The sequence below is a fragment of the Balaenoptera musculus genome, chromosome 15 (genome assembly GCF_009873245.2).
Source record: "Balaenoptera musculus isolate JJ_BM4_2016_0621 chromosome 15, mBalMus1.pri.v3, whole genome shotgun sequence".
Taxonomy (NCBI): Eukaryota; Metazoa; Chordata; class Mammalia; order Artiodactyla; family Balaenopteridae; genus Balaenoptera; species Balaenoptera musculus.
Genome location: NC_045799.1, coordinates 11,342,974 through 11,368,113, shown reverse-complemented (window position 1 = coordinate 11,368,113; position 25,140 = coordinate 11,342,974). Strand labels below are relative to the sequence as shown.

Genomic DNA, 25,140 nt, shown 5'->3' with positions numbered 1-25,140 from the left:
TTATCTGTGACTGCTCTAAAGAGTCTTTTATCATTTCTCTGTCCCCAACAAGTTTTTGTTTTTCCTGGTTAATATTATAGAAACTATCTAGCCCAGACTAGATATTGATTGTAAATCCGTTGTGTTCACTACTGAATCCCAGTGCCTGGCACATAGGAAATACCTCATATTTGTTCAATGAATAAATGAACAAGATACTTGTTTAAAATGTCCAGTCTCCTGACCTGCCTGTCTGTGAGGTTCCATACAACTAGTTCCTATTTTTCAAACCTCATCTTCCACTTTCCCCTTGCTCACTCCCATCCAGCCACACTCTCTTAAAAACCCCAGGTTTGTTCCTGCCTCAGGGCCTTTGCACTTGTCCAGCCAGGAAGGCTTTCCCTCCAGTTCTTTCCCCAGTTGGTTCTATCTCCTCCTCCAGGTCTCAGCTCAAATGTCACCTCCTCAGAGAGGCCCTCCCTGACCACCCTGCCAAAGCAGCCTCACCCTACCTTTCTGATGTAATCCCAAGATGTCTGATTTTCTTTACAAATCACCATCTGAGTGTCCACGTGCATTTATTTAAGTTTATTGTCTCTCTCCCCAGGAGGTCAGCTCCATCAGGGTAAGTCCTTGTTTGTTTGTTCACTTCCATGCCCCGGTGTCCAGGCCAGAGCCTGGCACATATTAGGTGCCAATAAACATTTGCCAAAGGAATTCACCAATAGGGATCAGCCTTTGTTACTTATTACCATGATTTCCTGCATGAAGACCATTCCTCACCAAATCACGGCTCCCTTCCAAAAGTGTTTGGAGCAGATGTCAACATTGATTCACTGTCTTAGATGACAAAGCCCTCATCCTTAGCCCAGCGTTGCGAGGGAAGCTGGGAATAGGGTAGGGGTGGGGCCTCGCCCTCCAGGCTCCTTACTTCCCTTCCCCCAGCCAACCAGGAAACACGAGGCAGCCGAGGTTAAGTAGACTCTTGCTGCTTTGTTATAAATATATTATATACATCCAAAACATGACATTAAAATATTACTCCGTGTTACAGAAAAGATATTAAGGCTTTCTATTATTTACATTAAACAAGCAAGCACCGTTAAAAAAAAAATAACCGAAACTAAAAAGCCCCACTCTCCCTTCTCTGACATACCCCCGGCCAGAGGGGACACTGTGTCCCCTTCCAAATGACCAAGACCCTTTGCAGGGGCTGTGCCCTTCGAAGACATCCTCCGATTAGAAACATCAGCTCTGGCTGGAATCACATGGGGGAGGGGTGGGGAAGAAGGGGGGTCCAGACTTGATCAGGAAATTCCAGCCTCGTCTGGCCAGCTGCCCCCAGACCCTTGCTGCACTTTGCCATCCTTGGGTGGACAAGCTAGGCTGAAGGTGGTGACTGGGGCTGTCTATCCACCCAGGCCTTGGGGGTCAGTCTGCAGGTCCATGGCAGGGTAATGCTCCAGGGACAGTTAGGTGTGCCTGGGGGCTCCTAGACCACTGAGGGCAAAGAGGAACAGACAAGATGACTCAGTGCCCCAATACCAGCCACGCTGAAGGGCTGCCCAGTGGGGCAAGGGGTGGTGGGAGTGTGGGGAGTTGGTGAACTTCTCCTCAACCCAAGGGATGGCTGGCAGGGCGGGGCTCTTTTTTTTTTTTTTTTTTTTGCAGAGTCAGGTTTGGCAGACAGAGCAGCTCAGGTGGCTGGGGAGGGGTCAAGGAAAGGAAATGAAAAAAATCAGTGGCTCAAGTATTCTGTGTCACAAGGGGTGGGCTGGGGGTGCCTGGGCCCAGCCCAGGAGGTGTCCTCTCCACCTGGAGGGGCCAGCGCAAGGAGGCTGGAATTTGGCAGATGGCTTCGGTTTGGGGGAGCTGGGTAAGGTTGGCAACGAGGTGGTGGCCCGGAGGAGTTATTTGATCTTCTGTGCCCATTTCATGTCGTCTGCCCGAGGCTTCTCGCCTGTCAGGCCCTGGATAATGTCCTCTAGGCGTCTCCAGAAGCCCATCTTCTCGAGAGGGTAGTTGAGCCAGCCTGCAGTGGAAACAGGGCAGGGGGGTGTGCGGAGGGGTTGAATGGGAGAGCAGCAGTGAGAGGACGCAGAGAGAGAGCTAGCCCTGCCTCGGGCAGGGGAGGAACTGAGAGTAAGTCTGCAGGGGGGCAGGGGACAAGGACTGACCAAGGAATCTTGGGACAGGGGCTTCCCACCAATGGGTTTAGGGGCTGCTCAGACATGCCTTCATCCCCTCATTCACCTTCTTATTGAGTGCTTACTATATGCCAGGCATGGAGGCAGTGTTTCTTATCATTTGGCTCTAATGCTACCTCTTCCAGGAAGCCTTCCCTGACTACCGCTTAGCAGTGCTCCAGGCCTGTCACGTCACCCTTTCTTATTTCTTTACAGCTTTTATGATAACCTGTAACCATTCTCATTAATTCGTCACCTCCCTGTTTTGTGTTGGTTTTTATCCCCAACTCCCAACTAGAATGTCAGCTCTGAACAGTAGAACCCCATGTTGTTTCACTGTTGATCCCACTGCCTAGGATGATGCCTGGCATATGGTAGGTGCTCAATGAACAGTGCTCATAATCTTATTTAATCTGTATTACAGTCTACCACCTGAACCTTGAAGTAGATACTATTATTAGTCCCACTTTCCACATGAGAAGACTGAGTCTTGGGGACTTCCCTGGTGGCGCAGTGGTTAGGAATCCGCCTGCCAATGCAGGGGACACAGGTTCGAGCCCTGGTCTGGGAAGATGAACATGCCGTGGAGCAACTAAGCCTGTGCGCCACAACTACTGAGCCTGCACTCTAGAGCCCACGAGCCACAACTACTGAAGCCTGCACACCTACAGCCCGTGCTCCGCAACAAGAGAAGCCTGCGCACCACAACGAAGAGTAAACCCCGCTTGCCCGCAACTAGAGAAAGCCCACACGAAGCAACGAAGACCCAACGTGGCCAAAAATAAAATTAGTTAATTAATTAATTGATTTAAAAAAAAAAAAAAAAGACTGAGCCTTGGAGGGGAGTTTGCCAATTAGTTTATGGCCAAGCCAAGATTGATACCAGTTCTGGTTGAGCAGTTAAATGATCTCCACAACAGCCTAAATTCTAACCCCTCCAACTGCGCCTAGAAAGCATGACTTTAGGGTGTACAAAAAATGTTTTTTTGTGGCTCTCAGTTCTGCTTCCAGAAAGGCAAAAAACCGCAAGAAACAAAAACAAAACAACCTCCCCAAAACCAAACCAAACACCCCAACCCCTGCCCCCAAACCAGTAGCTGTAGCTTACTGAGTACCTACTATGTGCCAAGCACTTTGCATCTGCCACCTTACCACTCACACCCCAGCCCTGGGAGGTGGTATGTGAAGGAGGTGGCTGAGCCCCATCTTGTGAATGAGAAAAACGATAACCCAGGGAGGCTTGTGAGCCTCCGTAAGTCACACATGGAGGAGCTGAAGGCTGAACCCAAGTTGGTCTGACTTAACAGCACATGTGGTATACTTAACCTTAAAAAGATACCCAGCTGGCCCTGGAAAACCTGGTCGCCTCACCTCATCCCACGTCTTTGGCACTGGCCCATTAACTACCAACAGCATGTGGGCCTCCTTACTACTCCTGGGTCACCTGTTCCTGCCGCAGGGCCTTTGTGTACTTGCTGTTCCCTCTGCCTGGACTGATCTGTCCCTATTTATCTGCAGGGAACCCCCCCACTTTTTCCAGATTTCCGATCTCCTTAATAAACAGCTATGCCCTCTTCCCCCATGACTCTCTGCCCTTCATCCTGCTTTGTTTACCCTCACAGCATTTCTCACACCCGGACTCTGCCATCTCTCCGACCCTTCTACCCCTCACGCCTCTCACTGAAGCCACACTAGCCTCCTTGCTGCTCCTCAAACAAACCAGGCATGTGGTTCCTGCCTCAAGGCCCTTCACCTACTGCTCCTGCTGCCTGGAGAGCTCTTCCTCCAGATCTGCATGATTCTCTCCCTCAGTTCAAATGTCACCTTCTCAGTGAGGCCTTCCCTGATCACCCTATTTAAAGGGTGAAGCTCCCCATTTCCCTCTCCTACCCTCTGCATTATTTTCCTCCATAGCAGTTAGGACAATCAGATATAGTACTTGTTATTTAGTGCCTGGAATGTCCCCTCTTAGAATGTGAATGCTATAAAGGTAGGGATTTTTGCCTGTTTTGTTCAGTGCTATATGGCACATAGTAGGTGCTCAATAAATATCTGCTGGATGGATGGGTGGTTGGAATCACAACTCCATGAAGGGGGTATGTGTGTGTGTGTGTCCTTGGCACCTAGAAGAGTGCCTGGCATGTAGTAGATGCTCAAGAAATGTGTGTTCTGAGAGAATGTTCCTGCAGGACTGCACCACCTCCCACTGTGACCTGTGCCCCTTGATCCTAAGGATGGAGCTGCAGTCAGAGTGGGGGCAGCCCATTCCACGCTACCCTATAGCCGCACCTGTGGTGATGCAGAAGTAGGTCTCGTGGGGTGAGACGTGGTGGATGCGATGGTGTTTACGAGGCAGGATGACATGCCAGTCCTGCAGGAGGACGACCCAGCGCGGCAGCCCAAAGTACGTGTGTGACCACTTGTGGATCTGGTTGGTGAAGGTACCGAAGATGATCAGGCAGAAGACGAAGCATTCCCAGGGGTACAGCTGCTCCAGGACTTCTGCAGCGTGGGTAGAGGGGGGGGTGACCATAGGCCCCATACAGCTGTCCACAGGGTGGGGGCCCACTGCCAGCCTGGCCCAGCTCCCTTCCCAGGATAGCACCCAGGCCTCTTTCCAACCTCCCAATTGGACTCGGGCAAGCTCAGACTCCCCTCTGGACCTCAGTCTCCCCTTCTGCTCAGTGGGCAGAATGGAATAAGCATAGGTAATAGTTAAGAATGTGGGCTCTGGAATGAGGCAGAGCTGGGTGCAGATCCCTACTCTGACATTTCTTTTTCTTTTTCAGCCACGCCGCGTGGCTTGTGGGATCTCAGTTCCCCGACCAGGGATTGAACCTGGGCCCTCGGCAGTGAGAGCGCCGAGTCCTAACCCCTGGACCACCACGGAATTCCCCCCTGCTCTGACATTTCTTAACTGTATGAACTTGGGTCAACGACTCTACCTCTTTGAGTCTCAAGCTCCTCAACAACGAAATAAGTCTTTGTCCAGATTCCATAGAAGCAGAGCCTGAGACAAGGATTCATGTGCACATGAGTTATCTGACTGGGGGGGGGTGGGGGTGGGGTAGGAAATCCTCTCTTCTGGAAAAACATCTGAGGGAGTGAGGAAAGCAGGACAGGGCAGGGGAAGAGTTAAGCAAAGATGGGGTGGGGGGAGTCTTGTCTCAGCCTGATCCTGGTGGGGTGGGGTGGGGGGGTCTGAAATGTTAATGACTCCATAGAGTTGGTACCGCTCAGAGGCCAGGGGGCTGGCTTTTGCCGGCTTTTTTTTTTTTTTGTCACTGGCTTCAGGCTTATCCCAAGGGAAGAGGCGGGACCTGCCCTGGCAGTTCTCAGAAGGGGCAGCTGGATGCTCACAGCAGCTGGGGGACGGGTGCCCCAACTGGGGAAGAGGAGGTGGGCGGGGCAGCACCCCCAACACCACAGACATTCATCACATCTCCCCGCAGCGGGGCTGCTCTAAAGATAAGCACCGTGTCAAACTGTTAGAACAGGATCTGGCACAGGGGGAGGACTCATCCCCCACCTGACAGACGAGGTCGCTGAGGTTCAGAGAGGTGAAGTGACTTGCTTTGGCACAAGTTTCCTCCCCCAGATAGGCAGGGCAGAGGTCTGAACTCAGGACTGGGTTGGCAGGCTACATATACTCTTTCCACTAAGCCCAGGCAGCAAAACCAGAAGCCCTCAGGGCCAGGGAGGTAATTCAGATGAGCAAGGCAGGCCAGGCATTGGATAGCAGGGAGTAGTGGGGACTGTGGCAAAGTGGAGAGCGTGCATCTCTGTCTAAGGGAGGGGCCCCTGCAGCTCAGCTCCAGCCCAGTACAGCCAAGTGGGAACAAAGACCCAGGGTGGCCAGATCGGATTGTTCAAGAGAAGCTGGAAACACAGATCTTCATGTCAAATATCCCAATTTTACATGAGGGAAACTAACTAAAAATTTTTCCAACACTGTGAGGGGCCAAACACACACACAAGCTACAGGAGGCTCACGGGAGGGGTGCGTGTGTGCCTGTCCCCGATGGCTCCCTGGAGGCCCACCAGGGGGCACTCTTACCTGGGCTCTGGGTGCGGAACTTGTAGGCCATGTTTAACAGCGGTAGCAGCGTCACCAGGCAGTTGTCCCCGTTGGTCTCGATGAAGTCGTGCCGCGTAATGGCCGTCGGGTCGATGTGATGCTCCCGGAATGGCCGGATGAAAGCCTGGGTGGGGTGGGGGGGGGGGAGAGGGGATCCATCCGACCAGTCAGCCTGTGGTGGTCGGCCACTCTCCCCGACCTCCTGCACACACTCCGCGCGGGCTCACCTCCTTGCCTTTGAGATGCTGTCCCACCACGCCACTGCTACAGATCCCACCCAGCCTTCAGGGTCTGGGTCTAACAGCTTTAGCGCAAGATGGGTCGAAATGACCTGGTGGGGGCCTTGGGCTGGTACTGCCCCGCTGTGGGCCTCAGTCTCCTGACCTGGGCTCTGGGGGGGTTTGGAGACAATCTCCACCCTCCTTTCCTACCCTAAGACAATTGAGGAGGCCCCTCCCAGTGACAGGCAGGACCCTTTCTTTCTTTCCAACGTCCAGGCCCCTCCTTCTGGTAACAGCCTCCCCTTCTTCTTTTAGTACCAGCTGTTCCAATGGGCTGATTCCACCTAGTTAAGAGTGAGCACGGGACCCTGGCCTGGCCAATCAGAGCACCCCATCCCTCTGGCCACCGTGACTGGATGAAGGATGGGTGTGTGATCCAAGCTGGGCCAATGGGAATGAGCCATGGGACTCTGGCCGAAACTATGGGGAAGGGGAGTTCTTCTACTGGGGGCCCTGAGCTGGGAGGATGGAAGTCTAGGCAGCTGTGAGCCATCCTGGCCACCTTACGGGGGAAAGCCTACATGAGAGTGGAGCCAGCAGAGACAGACATGCAGAGGGACTGAGTCCAAAGAATATGGTCTGTCCGTCCCACTGGACCCAGTCACGCCCTAATTTGGCTCTACTCCTAAAATTTTCATTACACGAATCAGTACCTTTCTTTGGTTAAGTTTGTACCAGATTTTCTACCACAATCAAAAAAGTCTGACTGACTCAAGATAAAGTTCAACGAAAACAGTGAGGTGTAGCAGGGCAGGCAAAGGAGAATAAGATGTGGCGTGGTCCCCAAATTCAAGGGGTTCCGGTGAGGTGGCCACGTATCAAAGCTCTCTGTCCCACACCTGATGCTTCCAGAAAATCCCAGGGGATTCTTGTTCTAGTCTTGGAGGAGGGGCATGGGGGTCAGGCTGGAACCACACTTCCCATCTTTCAGATAGGGAAACAGGCTCAGAGAGGGAAGGGGACTCACCCAAGGTCAGACAGCCCGACCTCCTCCTGGAGGAGATGGGCTGGGCTTTGGGGCTGGGTCAACATACGCACCTTCCCCACGATGGGCAGCTCCACGGAGCCCCAGGTGTCGGCTCCCCAGTGCACCAGGCCAGACAAGAAGTCAGCAATGAGAGCCCCTGCAACTGTGGACAAGAGGAGCATGAGCCGGGGTGGGGGTGGGGGGGCGGTGGACAAGAGGGATACCCCTGCCCACTCCCCACCCCAAATCAGGAAGTCACTCGCCTGCTTGCTTGCTCGCTCATTCACTCATTTGTTGGGGCAGAAGGTGTCCCTTCTCTACTTGGGACACTTTGTCCCCTGTGAATGGAGTCTCAGGAATAACATTCCTGGCCTCAGTCTGTCCCTTTACTTGCTCTTCCCCAGGGAGATGTGGGGCCTCATTTGCTCGGTGAGTCTGGAGAGAGTAAACCGGGCATGCTCAGATCAGCCCAACTTTTCCCTATTAGGAGCCAACTGTCCCTTTCTCTCTGACCCCCAAACGCCCCATGTAGGGAAGCCCACTCTGCCCCAGTGCTGCTGGTAACCAGATGAAAATGTCCTTCTGGGGTTTGGTGTCAGGAAGTACGTTAGGTCCAGATGGAAGCCACATTCCCCGCAACCTAACTTTTATCAACAGTTAAGTGTGATAATTTGGCCTCCAGCAGCCTTTTCCTTGTCTTCGTTCTGAATTTGTTCAGAACTGGAGTGGAGTCCCCTCAGAGACCCCCAAACCATTCGCTCACTTGAGGGTTCAGTATAATACAGAGGTTAAGTGCTGTTATATCTGGACTCACATTCCAGCTGTCACTCACTAGCTGTGTGACACTGGGCATGTTACTCAACCTCTCTGTGCCCCAGTTTCCTCTAGATGGATGCGAATGATGATGATTAAAAAAACCACAGCAGCTACCATTTATCGAGCACTTTCTCAGTGCCAGACACAAGTGCTTTACATGCTTGATCTTAACGAATTCTCACAATCTGTTAGAAGTTGGTACCATTTTTATTCTTACTTTATAGAGGCGGAAACTGAGGCTTGGAGAACAGAAATAACTAGACTGAGGTCGCATAGATGGCAAGTGGCAGAGCTGGGCTCTTAACCTGCCTTGGGGTCCAAATATAACACAGCAGGATGCACCACGACACTGTCCACAGGCGGAAACCGAGGTGGAGTGGACAGCAAGCTGCCCAAGGTAACACACCAGTGCCACCCCCATCACGCTCCCCTCCCTCTGTGTCTCAGCCCTACTGGCATATTCCCCTTCCCTTACACCCCCTTACATGCCTCTGGGTCTCTGCATTTGCTCTTCACTCTGCTGGAACATTCTTTCCCAAGAGGTAACACAGCTCACTCCCTCACTTCCTTCAGATCTTTGCCTCAAAGGTCCTCCGGGGACACCTGATCTAAAATTGTAACCATTCCCATCTTCCAGCATTTCCTAGCACCCATCTTCTTTTCCGAGCACCTATCACCTTGGACTTCATTTCTGTTTGTTTACTGTCTCCCCTACAAGAATATCAGCTCCACAAAGTCAGGGATTTTAGTCTTGCGTTTATGGCTACATTCCAATTCCTCGCACATGATATGGTTCAGTAAACATTCGTTGAATGAATCAATGTAAAGCGTTAAGTACCGTGTAGGGCACATAGTGAGCCCTCAGTACATATTATTACTGTTGTTATTCAGTCATTTAGTCTATCAAGTGACATTCTGTGAGGACCTACTGTGTGCCAAGCTCTAGAGCCAGAGGTGCATCAGACATTGAGCTCATGTTGTTGGGACAGAGATATGGGGGGGTGGGGGGAGGAAGCTGTAAACAAATACACAAAACAAATGCAGTTTTAAGTGCTGGTAAATGCGGCCCACTGGGTCACGTGACTTTAGGCAACCCGCCCCCCTCCCCTCCCAGACTCAGTTTCTTGGTGTGAACTGGTTGTCCAAGGGCCAGCTGGGCCATTTAAAGGTTATTCGAGTTCTGCTAGGTCCCATAGCCCCCTGGGGACAGGGGACCAGGGCCCTGAGGCACTGTGAAGGCTGAGAAAATCCCCCAGATGCCTCCCTGGAGAGCAGGACTCATGAGAGAAGGAGCAAGAGTGAGTGTGTGGGTCATCGTGGACGTGCAGCTCTGGTGCCTGGGCCCGAGTTTGGGGTGGCTGTGAATGAAGGCTTTCCAGAGGCCCTGGAGCACCCACCCCACATATGCCAAACATAGGAGGGATGGCAGGGGGCAGGGGAGATACAGCTGCATACATTGCAAGTTCCTGGTGACAAGTGGGCCGCCAGGTGGAGCCATACAGCACCTCCTGGCATGCAGAAGCCAAAGGACAGGGCGGGGAAGGGGGTGACACTGCATGGGTGGCTGGGCTGGGGAGAGGGGAGGGCTTGGCAGGGCTCGAAGGCCAGTGCACACAAGGCCCGGCCCAGGGCTGGGGAGTCATGCTCCTTAGTGACAGTGCTGGGAGGGTGGACCTGGGCTGGGGAAGGAGTTGGGGAATCTGGGGAAGCCGCGGGCGTTTGCACTTGCTGTTCCTCTACCTGGCACCCCACCCTCTCCCTGAAGACCCCCAAGTGGCTGGCTCCTCTTCAGCCTTCTAGCTCAGAGCAAACATCACCAACCCCCTGGCGAAGCCCTCCTCCCAGGCAGGTGTTCTTGGTCACATCTCCCTGCTTTACTTCTTTTACAGCACTTGTCACCATCTGAGGTGACAGCCTCATTTATTTTCCCCACTTCTCTGATGAGGAAAGGGGCTCAGGGAGGTTGAAGCAGCACCCCTGGCCCCATGGCTTGGAAGTGGCAGCCATGGGATGGGAAGAGGTGAGTCTACCAGCCTCCAAAACCAGCATGCTTTCATGCCCTTAAACTGTACCTCAGTAGGTCCAGGGGCATTAACAGAGCTCCTACTGCAAACTACACAGGATGCTGTGTACACACTGCCTTGCATCTACCAGGAGGGACTAGAGGCACTGTGGCCAAGAGCTAAGGGGGAGCTAGATCAAGGGTCGGGGGCCTCATCTCTCGCTACCATATTGCTGTGTGACCCTGGGCAAGCCCTTTGCCCCCTCTGGGCCTCAGCATCTTCACTTGCACAGCGAAGGGTCAGCTGAGGTGACTCTTGAGCCCCTGTCCCAACAGCTTGGACTAATCCTGCCCCTAAATGCTGCCTTCAGGAGAACGCAGCCCCCCAGCAGTCCCCCTACTGCCTCCCCACCCCTGTTTCATCAGCAACCACTGATCTGCTTCCCATAATTATACTTTGGTTTGGCCAATTCTAGAACTTTATACAAATTGATTCTTATGGTATGTGCTTTTTTGGGTCTAGCTTCCTTCACTAGCATAATGCTTCTAGAGTCATCCATGTGGTTGTGTGTATCAGGAGTTCATCCTTTTTATTGCTGAGTAGTATTTCACCATCTGGACGTACCACAGTACATTTATCCGTTTTGCTGTTGGACGACTAGGTTGTTCCCAGGTTGGGGCTGGTATGACTCAGGCTCCTGTGAACATGCATTCACAAGCCTGTGTGAAGGTACATGCCCTCATCTTCTTAGGGTAAAGATGTCAGCTATCTATCTATCTATCTATCCATCCATTCATTTATTTACTTATTTATTTTTACTTGACATTTATTGAGCACTTATAGTTACCAGGCTCTGTGCCAGAACCTTAAACGTTTTATCTCTCTTAATCCCTAAACTGTACCAAGGCCAGTCCTAAGCTGGTTATACATCTTATCTCCTTAATCGTCCTAAGCATTTAATCCTTACAGATGATAACAGTGATAATAAAAACAATATTAGAAAAACAACGTTTTGTGATCACGATTAACATTGGGGTGCTTAACTCCCCACAGATTAAATATGGGCTGTACACAGTGACTTCTCTCCAAGGGGCATACAGTACAGAAGGTGGCGGGGGGAAGAGAGTAACTTTACAGTGGAGAAACCTGACAAATACCACTTGGGCCAGGTGGTCAAGGTCAACATCATGGTGATAAGTCATGCTGATAGTACATACCCTTGCTAGATGTGATGAAAATGGCACTTGATCTCTGAGCGCTTCCTCCCCAAGACACATAACCCACTAAGAAAAACACCAGACAAATTCCAGCAGATGGGCATCCTACAAAATACGAGCACTCCTCCAAACTGTTCAGATCACTGAAAACAGGGAAAACCTGAGAAACTGTCACAGCTAAGGAGCCTCAAGGGACGTGACAACTAAATGTGATGTGGAATCCTGCATGGGATCCTGGAACAGAAAAAGGACATTAGCTAAAAACTAAGGACATCTGAATAAACTATGGACTTTAGTTCATAATAATGTATCCATATTGGTGTATTAATTGTAACAAACGTATGATACTAATATGTTAATAATAAGGGAAATTGGGGGCAGGGCGTATATGGGAACTCGCTGTACTATCTGCTCATCTTCTGTAAATCTAAAGCTGTCCTAAAAAATAAAGTCCATTTAAAAAAACGTGTATTATCTCACGCACGTCCATTGTGATAGGCCCCACCACATCCCACGTGCCAGAGGAGGAAAGGAGACCTGAAGGGTGAGGGCTACCCTGAGGCGGTCAGGGCTGCTGGCCAGTGGCCAGAGACCAAGGCGAGGGCCATTCATGACGATGCTGAGCCTTCACGTGCACGTCTGGGAAATGGGGATATTAATGGTACTTACTTCACTTAACTACAATCAGTTAATAACAGTGGGCTAATGCAGGTCCTTGGGACATAGTAAGTGCTCCCCAAATGTAGCTACAGTTAGTTAAATATTACTCCTCTCTCTGAGCCTCAAGCCCCTGGCCTTGTCAGCCTGCTGAGCAGGGAGGGATGTGGGCTTTAGGCAGACGTCAGGAATTATTTTTGGAGAGACAGGGCCCTCCCCCGGCCTAAGGGAGGAAACGGCTCTGTGATCTACGGGCGGTGGCTGTTTCTAGAGCAGCAACTCCAGGCCTTCAGGCCTGCTGCCCAAGTCCTCTTTATGGGGGTAGGGGTGGCAGAGGCGGGCACACAGAAGCTTCTTTGTCCCAATGCTGGTGTCAGCGCCTGGTGGCTGGCTCACTCTGGGGGCAGCTTGGGCCTAGTTACCACCCTGCCTGCAGGACGCTGGGACAGCATAGGAGATGATGATTCACTCCAGGCTACCCTGACTCACCAGGTGACCTTGAGACAGTCCCTGGGCCCCTTGGGGCCTCCATTTCCCCACAGGTCACCCGGCTGGGACTTCTTCGCGCTCTGCCCACCTCAAGGCCTGGTGTGGAGACAGAGGGGCTGAGACAGAAGCAGACACTGCTGAAGGCTGGTCCCTACAGTCCTGGGGCCAAAGCCTGTCTTTACCACGTTTCAGCTCAAATCCCGTGGAGACTTCGCACCTGACCTATGAGGCTGGCCATGACCTGGGGCCCTGTGACTGCTGACCTTTGCATTCACTGTGCCCCCCGCCTGGAACCCCCTGCTCCCCCCATCCATTTGTCTGCCAGAAACTCCTACTCACTCCTTCAGGCACCAGCTCACGAGCCCTCACACCTTCCCTCCAGTTTCCCCAAGTGCAGCAAATAGCTCAGGGCTCCCGGGGCCACTCATTTAGTACTCATTCACCCTGTCCTCGTCAAGGTCACTAATGACCTCCACGTGGCCAAATCCGGTGGTCCCCTCGCGGCCCCATCTTGCTACTCTGCTCGGCTGGCTGCTCCTTGACGACCCCCGAGTCTTCTGGAAACACATTCTCCTCTCGGCCTGTGCAAGCCTGCCCAGTTCCCCTTCCTCCCCCTTGGCCGGCTCTTCCTCCTCTCCCCATCCCAAGCACTGGAGGCCTCGGGCCTCTTCTCTGCTCGCACACAGTCCCTCCGCCCCACCCCGGGGCCCTCTGCCAGCATCTGGGCTTCAAACACCATCTCTACTCCCAGGACACCCAGATTTCCGGATTTCCAATTTCCTGCTCAACACCTTCCCTTGGCCCTCAGGCAGGCATCCCAAGCATCTCCCCTCACGAGGGTCCTCTAACCTCTTCCTGGCTGTTAAAGGTCCCTTCCATAGTTCAGGCCACTGACCCCTCCCCCCTCACCTCCACAGCCAACCTGACAGCACATTCTGGTGCTCACCTTTCACAGCTCACCCAGAATCTGACGACTTTTCACCACCTCCACTGCCCTACAGGGTTCTGGGTCACCGCCTTCACCTCCTCTCTGGCCCTCCCTGCCCCCATCCATCCTCCCTGCAGCATCAGATGATGTCAGCTCCCTGTGGGAAAATCGCCAGTCGCTTCTCACGGCCTGTAGAATAAAACCCCGAGTCCAGACCATGGCCTTCAAGGCCCTACACGACCTGCCCCCAGCTGTCTCTCAGCTGCCACCAACTACTTTTCCTTTGGTTAGTTTTCTCAGGCCACACGGGCCTCCTCTCTATCCTCCAAATGCTCAGCGCTCACCCCAGCCTCAAGGCCTTTGCAGCACTTGCTGTTCCCTTTGCCTGGAACACCCCAGGGACAACTGTTTGCCTCCCCTCCCTCACCTCCTTCAGGTCTCTGTGCAAATGTCACTTTTCCAGAGAGCCTTCCCTGACCTCTTACCTCTCCTCTTCCCTGCTAGTTCCCTTATCTTGACTTTGCTACCCAGGATTGCATCATCTGTATTTATTAACTGGGCACCTTTTCAGGGCTTCTGGCTCCCTTGGTTTCTGGGGCCTGCCAGGGGCACCAGAACCTCTTGGGAGACAGCAGCAGGTGGGCTGTGTAGGCTGGCACGGTGCCCTTACTTCCTGCATGTCAACACACAAATCAGGGCGGCTACTTAAATCCATTAGGAACTGTGCAAACACCACTATCAGGGGATTGTCTGCCCTTATCAGCCTAGAGGCAAAGGTGCGGGGTGGAAGAGCTGCTATCACAGGCAGGTGCTGCGAAGTCTCCTGGGTCTGGTCCCAACCGCCCAGGGAGGCAGCGACCTGCCTGGGATGCCCACCCTCCCGGTTCACACAACATACACCTGGGGCTCTGGTGCTAATGATCCTCTGCCCAGACTGGGCCCACTGCCTAGAACACCCTCTCCTCCTAGTGCCAACTGGAGGCTGCACAGTCCCCGGCCAGGTCTGGATATGAAATCCCAGACTCTGCTGCTGCCCGGGTTAGGGTCGACGGGCAAGTCACCTGGCCTCTCAGAGCACGGTGATCAGACCCTCCTCACTCAGTTGCCACCAAGAGTTAAAAGAGCCCAGCATGGGGCTTCCCTGGTGGCGCAGTGGTTGAGCGTCAGCTTGCCAATGCAGGGGACTCGGGTTCGAGCCCTGCTCTGGGAAGATCCCACATGCCGCGGAGCAACTAGGCCCGTGAGCCACAACTACTGAGCCTGCGCGTCTGGAGCCTGCGCTCTGCAACAACAGAGGCCGCGACAGTGAGAGGCCCGCGCACCGCGACGAAGAGTGGCCCCCGCTTGCCGCAACTAGAGAAAGCCCTTGCACAGAAACGAAGACCCAACACAGCTAAAAATAAATAAATAATACAAATAAAGGAATTCCTTAAAAAAAAAAAAAAGAGCCCAGCATGGGGCTTACACACGGTAGGCTTGGGAAATATCCACTGTTAAACTGACCGTGGAGGCAGAAGGTCTGAGCCCTGGGGAGTGAATGTCGGGCGGTGTCCCCTCCCCACCTCTACTCAGCTGCTGCCCTCTCAGCAGTTACGCACACCTGCATTTTGCCCTCACAGTGGCCCCAGGAGGCAGGGGCTGTGAGCAGTCTCACTTTCCAGACGTGGAAGGCAAGGCTCAGAGGCACACTGACACTTGCTCAAGGCCACACAGCCAGGAAGTGGCAGAGCTGGGACTTGAACCCAGGACTGTAGGGGCCTGCTCGTGACCACCCCCAGATGGGGCGTCGGGGCTCACACGGTCTACATCCCTGCCCTTGAATGTGCTGCTCCAAGGCAGAGAGGCTGGAGGTGGAGGTCCTTCTCACCCCTGGGCAGAGGGGACATGTCTGGCTCCTGTGGGCGGGGCCCAGGCTCCCTGGCACTAGATGGGTTAACCTCCTTCCCCTTCAGCTGGTCCGCCCCCAGCACATGCCTATCCCCACCCCAGACCCAGATGGCTCAATTAGCTGGCCTGAGCGCTACTGGCTTAGGCGACCAGAATGCTTTTAATGAGACTGTGGAAGCTGAACACTTGGGGCTGGCTAGGCGGACCAAGGGCATAGTTGCTGCCCCGTCAGCCTGGGAGCCCAGGGTGGGGGAGGGGATGAGCACCTGAATTAGAGGGAAGGGGGGCGCGGTGTGCGGAGAGGAAGGAACTGAGTCACTCCAGGACCTGGGAGTGGAGACAGTGAATTAAGAACTATGTCGTGCTCTCCGTTTTGAGGTGTGACTCTGGCCGGTCCCTTCTCTGAGGCTCGGTCTCCTCGTCTGGAAAATGATGACAACTGCAGCCTCCACCCCCCCAGGCTGTGGATGGGTGAGGACTGACCGATGGAAAACACTCAACAGGTACTAATACACTGCAGCTCATTCATTCATTCATTCACTCACTGATTCAATAAATATTTACCAAGCACCTACTGTGTGAGGCTTTGTGCTCGGGGCTGGGGACACAGCAGCAAACAGACAAAAATCCCTACTCTCAGGGAGCTGATATTTGAGTTGGGGAGATAAGTAATAAACAAAGAAACAGACTGTATAACAGAGTGGGGTGAGGGGTGGTGTATGGCAGGGCTGCTATTGTTGAGGGAGAGCCTCCCCGAGGTGACCTAGACGAGGCAGGGAACCACGTAGGTACCTGCTGGAAGAGAGTTCCAGGCACAGGAACAGCATGTGCAAAGGCCCTGAGCTAGGGGTGTGCCTGACAGCACCTGGTGGAGGCACAGCGAGAGGCCAGTGTGGCGGCAGCAGGGTGAGCCAGAGGAGAGGAAGGAAATGATGTGAGGCGGGGCTGGGGCCAGGCCGTGCTGAGGAGTTGGTGTTTTATTCTAAGCATACAGGGGACAACAGGCCAGTGGCGTGACCTCACAGAGGATCCAACGGGATCCTCCCAGCTGCCTGTGGAGAATGGACAGTGGGGGGCAGAGGTGGAGGCAGGGAGACCAGGGAGGAGGCTTCGCCATAGTCCAGGGAGGTGATGGTAGAGGTGGACAGTAATGGATGCTGGATGCATCACGAAAGGACAGCCAAGAGCATTTGCTGATGCTTTGGAGTGAAATGTGAGAGAAAGGAGCTGAAGATGACACCCAGGTTTTTGGCCCAAGTGACAGGAAGGACACAGGTGCCACTGACTGAGACGGGAACCAGGGTTCCCACAGCCTGCACCCCATTCATGTGCACGCAAGCGCACACACACATACACACACACACACGCGTGTAAGTCGCCATCAGAGTGGCGCAGACACTAGGTAGGTCCCTGGCCCCTGGGGAAACCGAGGCAGGCAGCAGGGCTGCGGGCACTCACCGACTCCCAGCATTACAAGAGGTGTGTGCTCCCAGTGAGCCAGCAGCAGGAGGTGGACCGTGTTGTGGGCGATGAGGCTGAAGCACAGCACCACACAGCACCACTCCTGGAAGCGCTTGCCTGTAGGGAGAGGAGGCGAGAGGTGAGTGCAGGGCGGGTGGCAAAGGCCGAGGGATCACGGATCAAAGCCAGGCAGAGCCGGGCCCATGGGGGCTCTTTGACTGTGTTCTGAGAGTCTGCAGTGCTGACTACAGGCTGAACGCAGGGACTGCCTGCCCATTTCACAGATGATGTCACCGAGGCCTGGAGAAGGGGAAGGGCCTGCCGAAGGTCAGACACTCAGGGCCGGCTGTGTTAAACCAAGCTCTTCTGGTGAGGCCCTTCTGAGCACAGACCCCTGTGCACAGGTCTGATGCCCATGAAGCTGGCTTTGCACATGCTGATTCTTTGGCAGACAGGACCAGAATACTGGTCTCCTGGGCCCCTTTGGGCTCTCTCTGGAGACATGTGAAGGAATTTTAATGAGCTTCTTTTTTTAACTGTCATCATCCCATCACCTGTCCCCTTTTGTAGGTAATTATTTGGAGGCAGAGGCTACAAACAGCTTTTAATCATGGAGGTTCACACCCCGCCCAACCTCCATCAAGCAGGGCTCCAGGCAATGAGTCAGGAATTCAGGAGAAATAAGGCCTTGATTATCCCCTCTAGGGCTCCAGCCACAGGGAGAAGAGGCAGTGCCGATGAGGGGTCTCAAACTCCAGGGGCCAGGCAGGTGATCTGAAGGAGTGAGGTGGGCTGGGTGGGGACACCACAGCACATGTGCCCTTTCTAAAGCAGTAGCCACTAACTGGCTGACTACTGCCAAGGGGGAGTGTGGGCCCAGGGAGGCCAGACCTTCTAATTCTCAACAGAAGCCAGCAATCAGGATGTGGGTGTGAAATCGTCTCTTTAAATCTTGGCACCTGTTTTAATAGCACATGAGCTCAGACAAGCTGATTCACTCACTGCAGCTTTGTTGAAGGTATAGAAACTTTGAAGATAACCTTTGTGTCCATTGCCGGGGCACTCAGACAAATTAATTTGGTTTATGGCATCTCTGTAGCCAGGAAGAAAGCCTGGGCGACTGTTAATACGTGGCTATGGAGGGACATGCAGGACAAACTGGTAAGTGCAAACAGCAAAGTGCTAAACAGCCATTTAGGTGAAAAAAGGGAAAAATACCTATACGGTCGAGACTTTTTCACGTACTCCCTTTTGAACTTAAAACTTGTGAATGTAGGACTTCCCTGGTGGCGCGGGGGTTAAGAATCCGTCTGCCAATGCAGGGGACACAGGTTCAATCCCTGGTCCAGGAAGATCCCACATGCCGCGGAGCAACTAAGCCCGTGAGCCACAACTACTGAGCCCGTGTGCCACAACTACTAAAGCCTGCGTGCCTAGAGCCCGTGCTCTGCAGCAAGAGAATCCACCGCAATGAGAAGCCCATGCACCGCAATGAAGAGTAGCCCTCGCTCGCCGCAACTAGAGAAAGCCCGCGTGCAGCAACGAAGACCCAACGCAGCCAAAAATAAATAAATAAAACAAATACATTTATTAAAAAAAAAAAAGAGAAGCCACAGCAATGAGTAGCCCGCGAACCGCAATGAAGAGTAGCCCCCGCTCGCCGCGACTAGAGAAAGTCCGCGTGCAGCAACGAAGACTCAACACAGCCAAAAATAAATAAATAAATAAATTAAAAAAAAAAGATTAGTAAAGCAAAAGGAAATAAAAAGACCCCATGGGTGATACAACGTGTGACAGGGCCCCTGGGAATACTGTTTTCTCAGGCAGCTGGTCCCAAGGACAAATCTGTTCTTACATATCTCTACCTGGAACCTCCACCTCCAGGAAGCCATCCATGATGCCTCCTTTAACCCCCAGGCTCCCCCAACATGGGACCCATATCATGAGGGACTGTCACTGCCTGTCTAACATCCGTCTTCCCCTCCCTAAATGTGAACTCAGGAGGCCTAGGACCATGCCTGGCTTGCTCACCAGGGCCCTGGCACACAGTTGTTGCTTAATAAACGCTTGTGGATCGTGGATCCCAACCACGATCCTAGAGAAAGACTGCCAGGCTTTGTCTCTGGGCACCCCTCACTGAAGCACTGTGGGAAGGAAGTATGAGGCGTCCCACTGTTCCTGACAGGGAAACAGGCTCAGAGAGAGAAAGGGCCTTGTCCAGGCTGTACAGCAGCAGACTGCACCCTGAGCCAGAATCCGAACAGCTGTGAAAAGACCAAGGCTCAGAGTGGGAAAGGACATGCCCAGGGTCACATCCCTCAGCCCCTCTCACACAGATGAGGACCCCGAGGCCCAGAAAGGGCTAGAACCCCAACAGCATCACACAGCAGCAGATGCAGAAGCCCCTTGCTGCCTACTTCGCAGTCAGGGGCTGTTTCCCTTGGGCCACGGGGCCCTGCCACCCCACAGGCCCCCACCTGAGGTCACCATGACCAGGCCCAGAAGGGCCTTCCCTTTTGTGGCTCCTGTTTGTGGCCAGGACCTGGGGCTCAGAAGCAGGAAGCCGGGAGGGGTGGTGGTAAGGGACAGGTGATTCCTCAGTACCGATCTGCTGCCGCCCAGCCTGTAGGGACAGCAACGTGATCAAGTAACAGTAACAACAACAATGGCTAACACCCACTGAGGCCTATTATGGGCTGGGGTACAGGGTGCAGCCCACATCAGAGATGCTGCAGACCCACTCCCTCTGTCATATTTTGCTCTTAGTTTTGAAAAAATCAGCTACACTTAAAAAAAAAAAAAAATCACACGAAATTCCTATTCTCCCACTTCCTTTGAGAACACAGGGCTCTGGCCAGCCCAAGCCTGCCTCCATCAGATGGGGCAAGAGCTCCTGGTTGACCCCAGTCCTCTCCCCTCCCTGCGGCCTCATACTGGGTGGCTTCCCTTGGTGGCGGTCCTGGCCAGGCCCCTGCAGTCATCTGAGGTTTCAAGCCCAAGGCATAGTCTCTCAGTCTCTCATTCAAGTCTCAGTCCCTCCAGGGAGGAACTGTGTGATCCCAATTTCCTAGATGAGGAAACTGAGGCTCAGTGGGTAAAAATGAAAACTGGGTTTGGATTCTGAGCTCGTTAGCCTGGATGTTCGGGGCTGTCCTGATTCCAAAGATAGCCCAGCTCTCTCCCCTGGCCACGAAGAATGTCCCAAAATCTGAATATTTTCCCATCTAAACTCTCTCTCTGGCCTCTGGATCCTTCTGCAGAACAAGTGCCTCAACTATGACCCATAAAAAATACATCTATTATAATAAGCGGCCTTCATGGAGCACCTATTACATGCCAGGGACAGTGTCAGGGACGATCCCAACAAGCCCTTGCCTGCCGTACGCCATGGGCTGGGGGCTATTTGCCCCCTCCTTCAGAAGGAGAAACTAGGCCTGGAGTGATGAAGTGTGCTGTCCAAAGTCCCTCGAGAATCACCGAAGTCACAGCATGGACAGTCAGCTTGGCAGGGACTGCGCGGTCAGGTGGTCTAAACGGTGTGGCTTCACAGATGCGCAGACTGAGGCCCAGGGAGGGGAAGGACTTTCCTTGGACAGAAGGGCTCAGGCCACCTCTGGCAGAGTGCTGAGCCTTGTTTCCCTGAGCCAGCCCCTGGCCTGGCCAGGGTCCACGATCTGGGCTGAGTGACAGCAGTGACTGCCTGTTGGCCTGGGGAGGGGGCCGGGCTTGTGTGTGGAGGGCTGGGAGGGCTGGGAGGTGCAGGGGAGGCCATCTCTGCTTGCCTGGGGACAGGCCACAGCCAAAGGCTTGGTATCAGGTCCGACTCTTCTGGTTTCAGTCAGACAAGCCCTGGAACCTGCACTTCTGATGGTCCTTGGCCACTAGGAGACCCTCGGCCTCAGGGAGGTGGGGGGACGGGAGGTAGAGAGACCAGAGAGACACAGAGGCAGAGAGACAGAGAGAGGTGGGAGAGAACAGGAATCAGAGACACAGAAAGATGAGAAACAGCGGGGTGGTGGTGGTGGGATGAATTGGGAGATTGGGATTGACATATATACACTAATATGTATAAAATAGATCACTAAAAAGAACCTGCTGTATAAAAAATAAATAATAAAATAAAATTCAAAAATTAAAAAAAAAAAAAAACGATGAGAAACAGAGAGAAGAAGGAGACAGAGACAGGGACTGATTATAAGGAGACAAAGAGAACATGAGTATGGCCAGAGAGAAGGAGAGACAAAGAAATGGAAAAAGAACAAGACTGATTGAGGGAGACAGAGGGAAAGCTGGGCCAGGAACGTGCCAGGGACCAGGCCCAGCCAGGGAAGGGGCCTCAGGGAGGCCTGTCTTGGTGGACAGAATCCAGGCTCAGCTCTGGGACTACAGGCCAGGACCCCCACCCAGCGCTCCTGACACCCTCCACCTTCCCCCACCCCACGCTAAGAGTCCCTGTGTCCCACAGGGCAGGGGCATCCGTAGTTAGCCAGGGTGGGTGAACAGGGGTTCTGGTGACCCCCCAAGATCCACCCCTGGAGCCTAGGTATCTGAGAAGTGGGACCCACACAGTCAGAGGTCAGTTGGCACCTGCCGGGAAGCTGGACACCTGCCTCGCCTCCAGGCTTGCCCGTGAGACTGGGGTAGGCCTGCCAAGCCCAGCCACCCTTCACAAGCGCTGGCACCTGGCAGAGGGTGGAGTGGTGCTGCAAACCCCAAACCTGGACCCTCTGTGGCTCCCGGGACCCAGGGGAGTGCTTGGGTCAGACACTCCTTGGCCAGACACTCAGGGTCCACGGGATCAGGCTGAGGCTGCCCTGATCAGACGACTCACAGCTCTCGGCCGACACTAGGCCCACTGTCTCTGCCGCCAGCCCTGCACGCATGCTGCTCTGCTGACCTGGAACACTGGTGCCCCTCCCGCACACCCACTTGGGCTGGCTCACTTCCACAGCAAAGATTCGGAACACAGAACCTAGAACGCCCCGACCAGTGTTCTCGTTCTGGCCTGGCTAACTGTCTGTGTGACCGTGGGCAGGTCACCACTCTTTGCTAAGCCCCAGGGAAAGTCTTAAAGATGGACAGGGTGCAGGCACTTCAGGCAAGCCAAACAGATGCTGCCCCTGGCCTTGCTGACCTTCTCCTCTGGTGGGGACAGACGCAAGCCTAAGCCCAGGCACGACAAGCGTTAGGAAGAACACATGTCGGGGGTGGGCTACGAGGAGGCTACGGGGGTCTCGGTTTCCTCCCCTGTAAAATGGAGTTAATACCAGGCTGCCCCTGAGACAACCGTAGTGAGGATGAAATGAGAGCACATAAGGGAAGTGCCCAGCACATAGTCAGTGCTCAATCAATGCCAACTCGGTTAACTGCCTTATTATTGCTGCCAGTTGTCATGGTGCCAACCCATCACTGGCCCCATGAATCTCAAGAATTCAGTCCTGGAACCCAGAAACTTTCCCTCCTCTCCCCCGGCTCACTCTGTTCCAGCCCACAGGCCTCTCTGGTATCCTGCAAGTACTTCAGGCTTGCTCCCACCTTAGGGCCTTTGCACTTGCTGTGTCCCTGGTCTGGACCAATCCTTCCTCAAATATCTTCAGAAGTCCCTCCCTTCTGGTCTCTGTTCAAATGTCACCTGCTCAGTGAGGCCTTAAATGCCCCCTCTCTAAAATGTCACTGTCCCCAACATTTCACTTCTCCCTTTTCTGCTATATGTTTGTTCCACAGCACTTGCCACCACTGGGCAAGTAAGATATTTCCCTTATTTACTGGGTTTACTAAAGTCCAGCTCCATTTTTCCTGTTTTGTTCACCACTTTGCCCCCAAAGCCTAGAACAGGGCCTGGGACGAGGGTGCTCAATATGTATTCAGCCTGGCCCCTTATCTTATAGGTCAGGCCCAGAGACTGAGGTTCTTCCTCAAGGCCAAGGGACACAGGCAGGCAGAGGGAGGTCTATGGAATTTGGAGAAGCTAGTCTCTTCCTCCTTCACTCCCCCTCTCCAGGCACTCCCCCTGCCCTGCCCCAACTCTAGGGTAAGACGAGATAAGGCCTCTGATTGCAGGCTTGGGGCACCAGGAGACTGTCTGCAGCCTTAAATCCCTGCAGTGGCTGCTCTTCAGAGAGTGAGGGGCACTTGGGGATACCAGAATTGGGCAAAGATGCAATCATGGTGGAATGAGGAGACGGCAGTCCATTGAGGAGGCTCAGAATGCCCAGGTATGATTTGGTTGAAGGTGGGTAGGGTTTACTTGAGTGGGCACAGCTGGACACCAAAGGAGGCAGGCTTTGAATCCTTACCCTTGATTCCCAGGTGGTGAGTCTGAGAAGCAGAGGGGTGAGGCAGCTTACCCCAAGACTCACAGGGAGGGTCAGACTATTGGATTAATAATAGGGATTGCCTACTGTAAGGCAGGCACTGCACCAAGGTAGACAATCTCATTTCCTCCTCCCAGCGACACTAAGGAACTGATAAACTTTATCTTGTATCCATTTTAGAGGTGAGGAAACTGAGGCTCAGAAAGGGAAAGTGCCTTGGCCCAGGTTACACAGCTAAGAAGAAGAGTCAGGATGCCAAGTCCAGCCTGCCCCAGGGAGCACAGGAGGTTTTAAGTCCACAAGCTGGGTGCTGGGGGAACAGGCTGAAGACACCATGGTATCCTGGGCCAGGTGCCCAAGTCAGGTATGAAAAAAGTCACACCCAAAACATGGAATTGCAAGTCCAGAAAGGCCTCTGGTGATCTAGGACTCAACAAGAAAGCAAATGGCCCAAGGTCACACAGATAGTTATGGCAGAGATGGTATGCAAACCCAGGCCAGTTAGGGAAAAAAGCCAAAGGCGGTAGTGGACCCATGCCCACCCCAGGCAAGGGTTGTGCATGGTGGTTGCTCCCTAGCAAAAGGAAAGATGTCAGAATGTTTGACAAACAAAGCTTGATGTGATGGCAACACCCAGGCAGAGGGGCCTCCCAGTCACTTGACTCTGGAGTTCTCAAAGGCACTTCCCTTAACCCCTGGGGACACTTTGCCCTGCTGGGGCCTGGCAATGAGATTCTTGAGGCTCAAGTGGAAGTCAGAGAAGGGGGTGGAGGCTGGTGCTTGCTGGAGCAGAAATGGTAGGCCCAGCGGGAAGAAACCAGAGACCTTGTCCTGGCGCAGAACCAGAGCAAGGGTCTCTGAGCTGTGGTCCGGTCTGGGGACCCCCCAAGTCCCAATGGAGGGGGCTAATATATCTACATGGGGGAAGGAAACGGCTGGAATTGGGGCTTGTACATGAGAGGAGCTTAAATTGGGAGACTTGCAGTGCCCTCACCACCGGGGATTCCAAAATATAGGATGAGAGTTAATGCAGTGGGGGAATGGTGGTCTGTAGACTGAAACTATAAATTTAAGATGGGGCTTTGGAGGAAGTGCCTCTGGGGCACTCTAGCTGGGGGCCCCTGAGTTGGGGTTCCCAGGGCAGGGGGCCTGACATGCCCAGATTTGAGGTCACTACCTCAGGGTCCTGGCTGGGGCGCCCAGGGTCCTGGCTGGGGTGCAGATGGGGTCCTAAAGTGTGAATTTTGGATCTGGAGAACCTGGGATAGGGTGTGACTTTTAGGGGGCAGTGCATGTGGCTGAGGGGCTGCCTTCGGCTTGGACAGGGTCCTGGGGTGGGGGGTCCCTAAGACTAGGGGCGCGCTTTGCAGCCGCAGGTACCCCGAGCTAGGATCCGGACCTAGCTGTGTGATGTGAGCTGTCCAGAAAGCTCCGGGGCTGGGATTCTGCCTTGGGCTTGGAAGGGGCGCTGGGGTGTTGTCCCCGGACTTATGGGAGCTATTTGCAAGTTAGAAGCCGCGGATGGAGTTCTGCATTGGGGCCGGAGGCTGGGGTTCCGATACAGGGGACCCGGGGTCGCTGTCCGCAGCCCAGGCTGATGACTGCAGGCCCGGAGGGGGGCCCGGAGGTCCTACCTGGTGAGTAGAGCGCGGCCAGCTCGCGGGCCCCGGCATGTTGCGCGCCCCAGCGCCGGCAATACGCCGCCTCGTCCTCGTCGACCTCCGGCTGCTGGCCCGGCCCGTCTTCGGCGCCCGCCATAGCCACTCGCCCGGCCAGCCCGGTGCGCTCTGCTGGCGGCGGCGGCGGCGGCGGCGGCGGCAGCTGTAGGTCCGCGGAACCGCGGCGAGATCACACCGCCCAATGACCGCCCAGCCCAG

The 25,140-nt window shown here is 53.9% G+C and overlaps 1 protein-coding gene across 2 annotated transcripts; it reads right to left on the bottom strand.

Moving 5' to 3' along the window:
* Positions 1-952: 952 nt before the first annotated feature.
* Positions 953-25,140, bottom strand: LOC118880819 (plasmanylethanolamine desaturase). Of its 2 annotated transcripts, XM_036824859.1 has the most exons (6): positions 24,898-25,139; positions 16,947-17,066; positions 7,563-7,654; positions 6,223-6,367; positions 4,455-4,667; positions 958-2,011 (listed from the first exon to the last, which is right to left on the bottom strand). In XM_036824859.1, the coding sequence occupies exons 1-6, from the start codon at positions 25,019-25,021 to the stop codon at positions 1,890-1,892; spliced, it is 816 nt and encodes a 271-aa protein (XP_036680754.1). In that variant the 5' UTR covers positions 25,022-25,139; the 3' UTR covers positions 958-1,889. The 2 variants fall into 2 exon arrangements, with proteins under 2 accessions (XP_036680755.1, XP_036680754.1); XM_036824860.1 differs by lacking the exon at positions 16,947-17,066 and having other exon boundaries at positions 953-2,011; positions 24,898-25,140.